General features: G+C 37.2%; 2 protein-coding genes across 7 annotated transcripts in view; one reads left to right on the top strand and one right to left on the bottom strand.

Moving 5' to 3' along the window:
- On the bottom strand, positions 1-10,456 carry lcmt1 (leucine carboxyl methyltransferase 1). Of its 4 annotated transcripts, none has more exons than XM_079476345.1 (12): positions 10,331-10,456; positions 9,201-9,293; positions 8,839-8,930; positions 8,631-8,752; positions 8,421-8,497; positions 4,710-4,771; positions 4,519-4,621; positions 3,607-3,727; positions 2,460-2,561; positions 1,184-1,275; positions 995-1,092; positions 1-867 (listed from the first exon to the last, which is right to left on the bottom strand). In XM_079476345.1, exons 2-12 carry the CDS (start codon positions 9,284-9,286, stop codon positions 845-847), a joined length of 978 nt encoding a protein of 325 aa, XP_079332471.1. In that variant the 5' UTR covers positions 9,287-9,293; positions 10,331-10,456; the 3' UTR covers positions 1-844. The 4 variants fall into 4 exon arrangements, with proteins under 4 accessions (XP_079332471.1, XP_079332470.1, XP_079332469.1 ...); XM_079476344.1 differs by lacking the exon at positions 10,331-10,456 and adding an exon at positions 9,583-9,637; XM_079476343.1 differs by lacking the exon at positions 10,331-10,456 and adding an exon at positions 9,577-9,628.
- Positions 10,186-13,817, top strand: part of arhgap17a (Rho GTPase activating protein 17a) — an 18,077-nt gene continuing 14,445 nt past the window's right edge. For 2 of the 3 annotated variants that reach the window (XM_079476340.1, XM_079476339.1), the window contains exon 1: positions 10,206-10,777. In XM_079476340.1, the coding sequence (XP_079332466.1) occupies positions 10,725-10,777 (53 nt within the window). In that variant the 5' untranslated portion in view covers positions 10,206-10,724. Of the gene's footprint in view, positions 10,778-13,817 lie in introns of all 3 variants that reach the window. The other variant, XM_079476338.1, reaches the window with a different exon arrangement.

A 13,817-nucleotide genomic window follows, 5' to 3' on the forward strand; every position in this document is an offset into this window, starting at 1 on the left:
TCCAAGACACAACACCACTTTATTTTAATACTCAATTATAATTTATATACATATATGTAACTAAAACTGTAACTGTATTTATAAATTGGTAAAATTGATGCAAAGGCATATCTCTAAATGTCTCAAATTAAGTATGTGGAAGAAATAAAACTGTTTAAATTGGATATATTGTCATTTCAAAACAAAAATGCTATAAATATTAATTTATTCATGATTTGGACTAAATAATAAAGAAAGCGCAGTCCAAGATAGATGGGAACTTCTTCAGTTTAAAAAGCATCCCAAGGTAAGAACGTGCCATTCCCAAGAAAATGGCCTTTTACAAATTTAGTCCGAAGATATTTCCATAGTTGCATTTGAGATATTCCTCATATTTGAAGTATTCTTAATTTTTTAGTCAATAATGTAAATTATAAAAAATAGTGACTGTATTTTTACACTAAAAGGTCATAGCTCTTCTTTTTTCTGAATGTTTTTATAAATAAATTATTTGTAAGTATCAATACACCAATAAGAATATGACATACACTTGAATGACCTATGAACTTTTAATGTACTTGCCATTATGTGTGTCGGGTATTGCATTACAGAATTAAGATCAAAGGCATTCTTGAATGACATCTATAGTGTTACATTTACAAAATATGATAAACATGGCACTTCAGCAAAATATCCTGATCACATAGGAGATATGAGAAAAGAAGGTAAAAGATGCGGATGCCAGTAGTCTTTATTTTTATTGGGCTCAACTATGGAAAAGCAGATAAAAATGACTTCCCCTTTCTTTCCTTAGATTCCTTATTTCCTGTCGTCTCAAAGCAACTTTAAAAGTCCCTACTGGCGTTTAAAACCCGATCTGCGTGAGGCCTGAAAAGAGAAGTTTATTATTAAATACAGTGAAATACTGTTTTGTAAAACATGAAAACGTGTGAAATTGTTTAAAATTAACCAAACTCAAACCCCGTTCATTACAACATGACTTTGAAAGCCTCACCTAAATTAAGTTGATCTTTTACAGCCCAGCAGATGCAGTAGTGTTGCAGAAGCTGTTGAAGAAGTTCCTTCTCATCTAAAAACTCAAGCCGCTCAATCCTGTTAATGTACATTACACAGGTCACTGCAAATATTCTCACGCCAAATCCAACAGTTATAAAGGTAAGCATTAAAACAATGATGTGCATACCTTGCTACATCTTCCTGAGGAAGCATGCTGTAGACCGTCACCATATTTAGTGCGTTTACGCTTTCCCAGCCAGTCGACAAAAATCTTTCTTTCTGTTGAAACACACAGTCAACTTAAACTGGAGGCAAAATTCAAGCAAAGAGCTCAAGTTTTGCACTATTTGTTAATTTAATGACCATAAGGGTAGATATGTAGAGAAAATACATTGCAGTGAAAGTAATGCCCCATTACATCTTCTCTATTACTTCCTATTGAAAAAACTAAATGCAGATATTCAAAAAACATCACAATGGATCACAAGGTTGTCTCTTTAAAAACGGTCTTGAACACATCAGGACTCCTGCATCCTTCCCAAAAAAATAAGTATTCAACGTGCTGAAAATTATAAATAAATATACGAAGACTTCCAAAATGTCCCATTTTGAATCTGAGCTTAAAATCTGGTTTCCATCATAATGAATCAAAAGATGACGTGCCGCTGACCTATTTGGAAAAATGTTGGGCAGCAAGCTACTTCTGGGAAGGTCCACCACTGCTCTGAGTCTTATCCGTTTAGATTTGAAGGCTTGCACTTCAGTTCATTGGAATCCAAAACAACAGAAAACGCTTTGTAACCGTTTCTAGACTGATGTATATGAAACACTTTTCTCAACCGTTTTGTAATTTCCTTTGATTGTAGCATTGTGTACTTGAAGACATTTTTGGTGACTTCTTTCTGATGTCAACTTAGGTGGAGTTTTAACTCAAAAGAGATGCTTGTGGTAAATCTTGCCTGCATTTAGTCCCCTAAAGTTGTGTACATTTCAAGCATCTTTTTTCTGTTACATAATGAAAATAATTATAAAAACTATGATTTTTGTAATCTTATTTAAACATTTGATATAAAAACAGAGGGCATCAAGTGGGGCCAAATACTTTGTCACTGCACTGTACTTAAAATCAAAGGTGTCCACGTAAGGTCTTCACAGCTTAAGTCTAAATGAACCTTGGGAGACTTGATAGTACATTATAGTACGAGATTAAACAGTTCTGGCAGCTGCTGCAGTAAACAAAGACTGAAGGCTTAACAGCGCTGTTTTCCTGAATGTTGATCACCTATTGTATGTCGAGCAGGAAAACAACTTGTGAGCAATACCCTGTGTAATGTTGAGATAGTACTAGCTTCACTGTATAGGGTGTAACAGCAGTTTAACAGTTGGGTATGTTCTGTAGAATGTCTGTGCTATATACATCTGAACAATAGATAGAAAGTGAGCGGCACGCCTGAATGTCGTACTTGAGAGTCCAGAGACTGACACAAGTCCACCCCAGCCAGATTGCACTGACGTCTCTGCAGGTTCTCGATCATGATTTGTCCAAAGCGGTCATCCATGTTTACCTGAAGTGATATGGACAGTTAGGATTGAACACTTACAATACATTTCAAAGTTTGAAGGGACAGTTCCCCCCAAAATAAAACCATTCTGTCATAATTTGTTCGCCCTTAAATTTCACTGTTCTGAAAAAGATATTTGGAAGAATGTTTGTTACCAAACATTTCTGGGGCACTATAGACAACCACAGTAGAGAAAAACTGCTGTGGTAGTTAACGGTGCCTCAGAACTGTTTAGTTTCCTATATTCTTTAAAATATCCTATTTTGTGTTCAACAGAACAAAGAAATGCAACATTTTTTTATACAACTTGAGGGTGAGTAAATGGTGACAGAATTGTCATTTTGGGGTGAACTATCACTCAAAGGCTTATGGCTTTAATATCGAATGCTCTGAAAGTACAAGCCTAAATGTTGAAATTATGAATTAATACATTACGATTTATATATAACATATACAAATATTTACAAAACAAATCTTGTATTTATTATCTTTTATAAGCACTGAGTAAGAGCCCAGAATAGATAGGAACTTCTTCAAAAATGTTTAAAACTAAGGGTCATGCCTTAGATAAAATAAACTAGTTGATAGAATGCCAACATTTCTTAAAAGGATGACAACACTGAAGATGCTAAAATATAGCAACGTTTTGATTTATTTCGCATTTTTAGTCAACAGAATAACACAAATGGAAAAATGAAATTATAAGTTTACGATAGTTTTATTATGTCTATTACAACTTGAATAATGATTTCTGATGCAAAAACTGTGTAAATCAATAGTAATCAATATACTGAATGATAAGAAGCTATCCATTTATTGATTTTTAAAATTTACTATTTTTTGGAAATACAAAATGTATATTTTTATCGAAACAGTCAAGCAGAAGAATTAAGTAGTTAAGGTTTTTGTGAAACTTCCTTGTGTGCCTAGATCTTTTGAGCAGCACAGTATTTTTTGCTTTGCTCTAAATTTGCAGACCATATATAAAGAGTTGTTAATATTTGACTACAGCACTCTAATAAATAAGGAAAACTGTGTGCCTCCTCACCTGTTCATAGTTTATGAACATGGCAGTGGGGAAGGTGTCTGCAATCCAGCGCACAAGTTTCGATGACTGCTCACTGGTAATGTACACCAGCACACATTCAGACAAAAACAGAGTGGGCAACCTGGGTGAAAAGAAGCAGATACAAGATATGATATTCATAATTCAGTTCATATCAATCGTGGGAAAGTGTCCCGTGACTCATTTCTGATATGGCTTCCGTTTGAAGGAAAGCTAAACATAACTTAACTCGAAATGACGTTTCCTGCATGAAAGAACAACCATTTGAAATAATAGCTATTTGGCATCAGTTTCAAAACGGGGCGAGAACAGGGCTGTTTTTACACATATTGGGAACATCATGATTCGATTTGCTTATATGCATTAAAAAAATTATTGTAAGCCAAAACAAAACCAGTAGCATAATACTGAAGTACATGGTAGGAAATTGGGTTTGCACGCTAAGACAATGAGGTCCAGACTGGTTTTATTTAGAATCTGAGACACTGATGGGATTTGCAGGCAAGCTGGCAAACTCAAAGGCGCCAAGTTAGGGTGGACGTAACATTAACTCAACAGGAAAGTGAGAAAGAAAAAAATTCAAGGTGAAGGACCTTGAAAATGACGCTATTGATGTCATACACCTACTGGAACGGTAACTTCCTCCAGGTCTCATCAGTTCACATCAAAGAAAACAAGGACTTATTGACGCATCTAAGGAACCTCTGAATGCTCCCAAGTGTACTATTGTTGTCAGGGGTATCAACAGAGATGCACGACAACAAAACAATAGATGCTAGTAACTCAAACAGGATGGGTAAACCCTATGTAGGATGCACAGAATTCAAATGTATGGTTTCAAATCGTAATTCTAAATAAAAAAATTTTTTTTATTAAAACAAGGTTTTGACATACTCTGGATTTATATGAAACTTTTTCAGCTTTTCCTCTAGGGTTGCAATGTCCCTTAGATCAGCACTGATGATACAAAACTTGTCCGAGTCCAGATTGTGGCCATCTATCAAAGCAACATACAGAGGAGAGGTTGTAGTATTAACTATACAACAGCAACAAACAAATGCAACATTACAGTTTGACTGCATTACCCAGAAGGAGTGAATCAGTGGAGTGAGTCTCTATTAAAGGTTTTGACAGTGGAGGTTTTGTCCTGTTAAAAGAAAGAAAATCATTAGAGAGTGTTTTTATATTTATGCATCTGGCAGACACATTTATGCAAAGCCACTTGCAATGCATTCAAGATATACATTTTGTTCAGTGCGTGTGTTTCCTGGTCTTTGTCCAGTTAATGTAATGCTGCAATGACTGAGGAACAGGAAAAGTAGATGTACGTACTCTATTGTATGTACATTAGCACCAAAAGACCCAGTTGCTACTTAATATAACTGCAATACTAATAGTCTAACCTGCAATCCATAATGCTATACGGTTGAAAATAAAAAGTATCCTTAACAAAATTATAAACGCAACACTTTTGTTTTTGCCCCTATTGTTCATGAGCCGAACTCAAAGATCTAAGACTTTTTCTATGTAAACAAAAGGCCTATTTCTCTAAAATATTGTTCACAAATGTGTTTAAATCTGTGTTAGTGAGCACTTCTCCTTTCTCCCTCCACCTCACAGGTGTGGCATATCAAGATGCTGATTCTACAGCATGATTATTGCACAGGTGTGCCTTAGGCTGGCCACAATAAAAGGCCGCACTAAAATGTGCAGTTTTACTGTATTGGGGGGGTGTGAAAACCAGTCAGTATCTGATGTGACCATCATTTGCCTAACGCAGTGAGACACATCTCCTTCGCATAGAGTTGATCAGGTTATTGACTGTGGCCTGTGGAATGTTGGTCCACTCCTCTTCAAGTGCTGTGCAAAGTTGCTGGAAATTGGCAGGAACTGGAACACGCTGTCGTGTACGCCGATCCAGAGCATCCCAAACATGCTCAATGTGTGACATTTCCGGTGAGTATGATGGCCATGCAAGAACTGGGATGTTTTCAGCTTCCAGGAATTGTGTACAGATCCTTGCAACATGGGGCTGTGCATTATCATGCTGCAACATGAGATGATGGTTGTGAATGAATGACGGACTGCAGTCAGGTCGAGACCCCGATGAGGACGACATGCAGATGAGCTGAGACGGTTTCTGACAGTTTGTGCAAAAATACTTTGGTTATGCAAACCGATTGTTGCAGCAGCTGTCCGGGTTGCTGGTCTCAGAAGTTTTTGGAGAAGAAGATGCTGAATGTGGAGGTCCGGGGCTGGTGAGGTTACACATGATCTGCGGTTGTGAGGCTGGTTGGGTGTACTGCCAAATTCTCTGAAACGGCTTATGTTAGATAAATGAACATTCAATTTATGGGCAACAGCTCTGGTGGACATTCCTACTGCATGTCAATTGCACGCTCCCTCAAAACTTGCGACTTGTGTGGCATCAAAATTTCGTACCCCCAATACAGTAAAATTGCACATTTTAGAGTGGGCTTTTTTCATGGCCAGCCTAAGGCACAACTGTGCAATAATCATGCTGTCTAATCAGCATCTTGACATGCCACACCTGTGGAGTGGATGGATTATCTCGGCAAAGGAGAAGTGCTCACTAACACAGATTTAGGGGCTGTTTACACAAGACCGTTTTCAAGTGAAAGTGCAAAACAATTTATGCAATTTTCCTGTCCGCTTACACAGACACTGCGTTTTAGGGGACTGATAACGCAAACTTTTGAAAACGGGTTTCAAAGTGCAAGTTTTTGAAAACCACGGCGTTCTCATTTCCGTGTAAACCCTGAAGAAAAACAAGTTTAGAATTACAATTCATAAATTGAGCTGTCAGGTTCGGTTTCAAAGTAAATTTCATTTTTACGTTCAATCGAACTTTAATCCACACATACGTGACATAAAGCAACCTGCAATTTTATGCTTCAAATAGAGATGGCGATAAAGAGTCAAATTTAACTTTAAAAGGATAATTCACCCCCGAAAAAATTGCCATCAATTACACACTCTCTAGTTGTTCCACACCTTCATACATACAGGTCTTGGACCCTATTGAAAAACTATCCCTTCAAACCAGGTGCAATTTGGATTAAAGACACACAGACCAACACAAATATTTGAGTAAGTTTAAAATCATAAAACAAAAACATTGTTTTAAACTAAGAGGTCTATATTTTGACATTTTCTAGAAATCAAAAGAAGCGGTCCATCCATCACTCACTGTAACATAAAAGGGACTGACAATATACAGCCTTCTAAAAATGCCCTAGGCCAGCTGTCTAGAAGTAATAAAACCTTTTTTTACTTATCAAATCACAGATATTAAAAGTCCAATCAATAATATCTAGCAACAAGGTTGCGAATTGTAACCAACTGCTCACTCCAACCCTCCCTTTCGAAACACTAGGAAGGATGACATGGCGAATCAGTTAACACTTTGTCACCCTCTATAAGAATGTGGCTTAAACAACACAGTACACATGAAATCTATGGTATGAGTAATTGATTCTCTGTGTTGGGAGTTATGCATTACAAAAGTAATAATATTATAGCAATATATTAGTTTTTGCTGTAACGCAGTAATATAACGCATTACTAATAAAATTTGGGTAATATAATACCCGTTACAATCTCAGAAACGCGCTGTACAACAATGTTTTTTCCCCTCCCCGAAATTATTTTTGTAATAATTTTCCAACACATTTCATCCGCAGAGAAAAAAAATCAGTGATTAAAATGCTATGGTAATAATACTATTTTGTTACTGGAATCCGTTGGTTAAGATGACTGCAACCGATTCTACAAGAATAGAAACGAAACAAACGTAAGTAAAGAGCTTCTGCGAATTACCATGTCATCAGGCTATAGGTTGCATTATAGTGGGCTCTACCATAATTCACCAGATGATCGTTTGTTTCTCTACTTTTGCGATTCTGACAGCGAGGGCCTTCTCTGTGCCTCTTATTTTTGTTCAAATGGATCTGAAAACGCAGACTGTGGGCGCTTGACAAGGCATTGTTTGGTAGCATAAGTATTGTCGGTAGCATTAGTTTCGCAGATGGTTTGTTTAATACTTTTTTTAATATTGAGGTAGTCCAGGGATATTATCTGATACAGACATTAAGACTCGAATCCTAAAATATTAATTTCTGCATTGTTTTTAGGCATTGTAGACAGACATACGGTTGTAGCCTACAGGTATGTGCCGATTGGTTGAGGCAGTATTTGTCCCGTCATTCCTGCGCTGTGATTGGACGGCCGAGTAAAAAGTGACATTGATGAGCACAATCATTACGCATTAACACATCGCTCCCCACTGGATGTGTAATCAGCAGCACTGAACTATATTTTAGCATTTTAGAATGCATACACTGCTGAAAAAGCGATAGAAACTATCACATAAATTCTATGGTTATGATGTTTGGAATTTTATTGGTTGTAATGGAAACAAAAGTTGCTACTGGTATATGTTGGGTTCTATTGATGAGACCATTAAATCATACTCAAATAATCTCCAAAACACACTACAAAAGGTATTAATATAACCCAGTTTCCAGTGGAGTTTAAATGGGAACCATTAAAATTTCTTTGATGGGTTCTTTTCAGCAGGAAAGTTATAATTTTGTGGTTATTTTGATAAAAGTAACTCAAAAGAAGTATAACGCACTACAACTCAAAGACAGTAATATTGTAATAAAACTTTAAATGGCAGTAACTAGTAATTGTAATGTATTACATTTTGGAGGTAACTTGCCCAACACTGTAAAACATGCAATGAAAAACATAAGGGAAACTGTACACCTTACTTGATGTGGTGTATTTTTCTGGCAACAATCATTGGAAAGTCAACTTCAAAGTATTTTTTCGGCATAATGTTCGCATCCTAAAATTGAAAACACAAAGGCTTTTCCATGAGAAAACAACACACCTATCTCTCATAAAACCAGAACTAACACTGTTGTTGGATCCCAAAAATGATACATTACATATGTAAAAGTATCTACGACAAGAAAAACCTTTAATCTCCAAAAAGTAGTATCCAGTCCTGCCCCAAGATTCACCACCTGACAGTCACATCGTGTCTTCTTCAGAAAAGCATCAAGAAGATTATTAACCGCTTTAACGCGACCGTAATAACCTAAAACAACATTAAAAAAAGGTTTACATCAAACGAAACGGCAAACGTTGTCCAGTAGGGGGAGACATTTGAATAGAAACGCTTACCTCTGTTGATCTCAGGCGCTTTACGCTCACCTGTTTGCCTCACAAAATACTGAAGGTAGAGGTCAGTCCAGTAACCTTTACTGCTGGCAAACCTATTGACCAAAACCGTGATCATCTATTAAATCAAAATGTCACCAATTGCAATTACACACTATGTAATGAATAGTAAATGATGTTCATGACATCATTACAGCAACTCCAGCAATAATATTTTGCCCATTTGATGGTATTTTAAATGCTCATAAATTGCAGGTGATATAATGCAATGAATGAAACACTGTAACAAATAATACGATTTAATCAAACTATAAATATTCGTTCTTTGAAAATGCGCTTTTTAGTGAGTTTGTACGTCGTGGTACCTTTTGCATATCGATGCATCGTCGCATGTTGCTCTGACAGCTTCATCGGCCGTGTCAGAATCTGCAAATGGTTGCTTGGATGCCATAAACTGTCTGGTTTAAAGCAAAAAAAGAAAGAAATATTGGACAACTACTGCTGTTAAACACAGCACGTCAGTGACTCATGTTGTATTCTTTGAAACGCCAATGCTAAATGCTAGCTAAACCGAGCAGGCTAATCGCAGCCGTGTATCAGCATTTCACTGCACGGGTATTAAAATGATTCTTTAAATACGTTTCAATCACATTTAATAATGCGTAATAAATTCATTTTATTAGCAGCCGCACAACAAAAAGAACACTCTACAAGCTCTCTTGGTGACAATCACATGTTTACATATACTTCCGGTGAAAGCCGTTCCCATAATGCACCTCGGGTTGCGAGCGACGTGACCTTACTGCGCATGACATTAAATGTGATTCACATTTATATCTAATTTTCACATTGGTGGTTATTCAGATATTCCCAATCCCTTGTTGATGCTGCACGTGTTTTAAACAGTTGTTTTACAAATACCATTTTAATGTTTCATATATTTGCTCTCGGTTTTAAGCTATGCGCCTCAGTCATGCTACTGATAACGGGAAATGTTCCGTTAGCACAGATTTATTAATAAGGGGATATAAAAGGAGCAATAAAAACGTGTCTAAAGAAGGAATATTAGTATCCCTCTTATGGTGCTAGTTAAAAATGGTCATTTAGACGCCTATTACTGTATAACTTGAGAAAGTGCTATCCGCATTTGAAAAAGAAAGTTTGCGAACTGTCAAATTTAGATGGGGTCAGTTATTTATATATATCTGTATGCGTGTTAATATTAATATACATCCCGATATGATGTAAAATCTTACACTAGACTTTATAAATAGAAAAGACGGTTATCGCAGTAGGTAATATGAGTTGAGAACTCGACGCAGACTTCCTGGCTGCGTCTCAAAACCCGTCGAGCTGCCTACGCGAACAACACTTGCAGAAGCTGCCTACACAGACAGCACCGTAGACGCTTTCCAAACCAGCTGACTTGAAACGCGCCTTCGACGCTCGTAAATGCAAACCATCGAGTCAGCGCACTCGTTTTGAGACAACCCACATATCCACATAATGCCATCATGATCAGCCTGGAGCCGTGAAACGCAGTGACCGACGAGGTTGAAGCGATCAGCCCGCTGCCATGCGCTTCCACCGTCTCCGGTAGATGTCACGGGCTGTGGCATACGTGGAAAACATCACTCACGCTCACATATGAGAAGAGTTGCAACACGGAGTGACATGAACCGAGCACCGCTTTTACCGGAGCTAACTTTTTTCCACTCTACTGTTTTTTTCGCGCACCGATCGGGCTAGTTTTCTAGCTGCTTGAGCTAACCGTTCACCGGGTTATTTTAATGTGATTATCCGCGCGACTTCGCAAGGATCGTTCGGCTCATGAGGCATCGACGAACACACTGTCCACGTCTTAAAAGCTGGGTTTTGAGGCCGATACAATGAAGAAACAGTTCAATCGGATGAGACAGCTCGCCAATCAAACAGTTGGCAGGCAAGTATAGATTTAAAGTTTCTTTCTGGTCGTGGACGGGCACGAGCATCCACGGTTTGATCTGTTGTTATGTTATGTTGCCAAGGCGGTAGCCAAATAACCAACCGAGCAAATCATTGCGATTTACCGCTTGGTATAACGAAAACCAGCTAAAGAGTTAACTTGGTTGTTGACGTTATGAAGCCTATTCTGTTTGCGCAGATGTTTAGACAAAGACTCAACTTTAATGACTAGTGCAGCTCGGATGCCTGCGTGAATACGTTTAGTTGTGGCTTTGCTATTGTTTATTTAGTACAACATCTTGATGGGACATCCCTTAAGATAAATGAGCTGATAAATAAAGATAACGATGATTTATAGTTGCAGCGAGAACATCCCTTGTTAAAAAAGCTTAACAAATGGTCTTGTACCTATATATGAGCCTCAATAATCACATTTTTCATGTACTGTGTTTTGGGCCTATTCCAGTATGACTTAATAATGTTTCATTGGTTCCGATATAATCCATCACAACCCACGTAGACCAGTGTAGTCTTCATTAAAACCAATACAATTCAATTCTATCCGTAAAACCCATTAGACTGTGATGGTTTCAATTGGTTTTAGCAGGCTCCTTAGATTCTGTGTCTACATGCCATCAATGTATTTATTTTGTTTGGCTCTTTCTAGTTGAATTTACTCGTTTGCTGTTTGTCAGCTATCTAACAGGATCTTTTGCGCTCACACTTTGTGTCCTACATTGAAGTGGTATGTGCATGCTCATCAATTCTAACTCCTCTGTTCATAAAGCCTCAAACTGCATTCCTCAAAGCTGTTTGTGTACTCCAAGGTATTTAACATCCTCAACTACTGTGGACAGATGTGATCACAGATCAGATAGGATGTTGATGTAGATTAATTTTTCTTCTGGACAGATACATAATCTGGTGACTTTCAGTATTTCAGTAGGTTTAAATTAAGTTTAAATGTATTGGCATGAGTTCCACACACTACAGCTTGCTAGCAGCCATCCTCATATACCTGGTGGTAAACCTGACCTTTAGCATCCATGTCCTCATTCCCTTTAAATGTCTGTAATTCGATCGGCCACCAGAGACTTTTGGCTAACTTTGTGACAATGGGGCCGTATGCAATGCGAAATACTAGTACCTAGCTAGCTAACAGTTTGCTCTGTTCACGCTGAGGTCAATTGTGGCGTTACCTTTCATTTTCAGTTCTAAGGAAGATAACCAAGGGGATTTTGTCTCAAAATTTGGATTACCCGGAAGTTTAAAATGCTATCAAACTTGTTGGGCTTCACAAAACAACTCTCTCTGTAAAGAGTGCACCATCACAAGTCCAATGTGTTTTTACAAAATACGAGACGTCCAAGTGTCTAATCTTAATAACATATTTATAGTTTTATTGTACAGTTACACTTCAGTTAATGTGTAAAAGAATGCTGAAGTAGGACATTGCATCCATAGTATTGCAATTCAGATGTTCTAGCATAATAGGAAAAGTAAACGACATGACACAATGATTTGGTTAAAACCCTGTCATATCCGTGGCTCAAACATTCATTCACATATGCCCATGGGCTGAAAGAGCTGTTAGCAGAGGCATTTGACCTTACATTGTGCAGCTAGATCCGGCTCTACAGTTTTTATTCTGTTGACAGAGCATAAACAGTAGAAGTGTGATTTGTGAAAATAAAATACAGTTTGCTTTGACCTGTAATTATGCGTTGTTGTTTGTTATGGTAATTTAGACAAGGTTGTGGATTTAACACTTTGCTTTCTCATTTCCTAAATAATACAACAAAATAAATGACCATTGTTGTTATCCATAAACATTGTCTCTTAAACACAACCCTTTTACATGTACAATATGTTCTGGAATTCTCATTTCTTCCTGAGTTTATTTTACAAACAATAAATTATTTAGAGTGACGCAGTAAACAGACTTGACTTCTTGGAGGGTGGGATGTGGGGGGCCGGGGGTGAGGTGGTTAGATGTAGGACTGGTCCCATGGTTCCTGTGATTGTGAGGAGGCAGTACACTGTGTTCGGTATTCAGCCCCTCAGAGGAAATCTCTTTTTATTCTTTCTTAAACAGGAAGTTGTACTGAGGAAGTTTCACTTCAATGAATGAAATAAAAAAATCGACTCCAAGACGCATGCATGAATGATCTTTTGCATGTAAATGTTTTGTATGTAACAAGACTCCGGAAGGTGAACTAACTGCATGCTTGTATAATGTCACATTACCTCGCAATTTTCAGATGGCTAAAACCACCTGTCGATTTGCTGATAATGCAAAACTATTGTTAGATCGCAGCAGAGGTCTTTCATTGGCCTGCGGGCAACACACTGAAGAGAATGGCAAGATGATCATTATGTAAAAAAAAGTCTGTCTACATTGTTCAAGAAAACAAGAAGTCAGTTTAAAGATTATTGTAATGGTGCCTTATCGGTTTTTAAATCTGGTTGAGCCTAAACAAAACTATACAACTGTTTTTAAGCTAAATTGAATATATAGCTTAATATGATGAAAATAAAGATGTTAAGAGCTTTTTTTGTCAGGAATTATTCACACCAGTATATCTAAATGTTGAAATGTACAAATATATGCTTTCCATATTAATATTTCTGTCCTAAACATTTTTTTATGAAAAAATGTTATGCAGATGCTGTTTCTGTAAGTAAATAAAACTGAAGTCGTATTGTTCAATAATTCTTTGAAACGTACCTTTTAAATCCAAGAAAACGCATTGCATTTTAAATTCAGACAATCTTGTACACATCAGTTTACGTGCAAGGCACAAAACAAGGATCACAGACCTTTTTAATTCCTCTTCAGGGTGTAAAGTGTCATCCACAAAATTAGAAAGCATTTATTTTAAGGTCTGTTTTATACTATATAATCTCTAGATCTAATATCTAGAGTTCTGTCTGGATCAGTTTCAGTCTTGTAAACCTTTCTTCATATCCTCCTTTGTTTATTGAAAGCAGCTGGCAGCGGGAAGAACTGGGGCTGAGATTTGTTGGTAACATGGCAC

The sequence above is a fragment of the Barbatula barbatula genome (assembly GCF_947034865.1).
Source record: "Barbatula barbatula genome assembly, chromosome: 16".
Taxonomy (NCBI): Eukaryota; Metazoa; Chordata; class Actinopteri; order Cypriniformes; family Nemacheilidae; genus Barbatula; species Barbatula barbatula.

Bases quoted from the DNA above. Each gene is read 5' to 3' on its own strand.
- lcmt1 (XM_079476345.1), bottom strand. From the start codon at position 9,286: ATGGCATCCAAGCAACCATTTGCAGATTCTGACACGGCCGATGAAGCT. The intron at 3,728-4,518 runs GTATGTCAAAAC...CTTTTCACCCAG, and splicing joins AAGTTTCATATAAATCCAGA to GTTGCCCACTCTGTTTTTGT. The intron at 868-994 runs GTGAGGCTTTCA...TTCTCTTTTCAG, and splicing joins AAAAGATCAACTTAATTTAG to GCCTCACGCAGATCGGGTTT.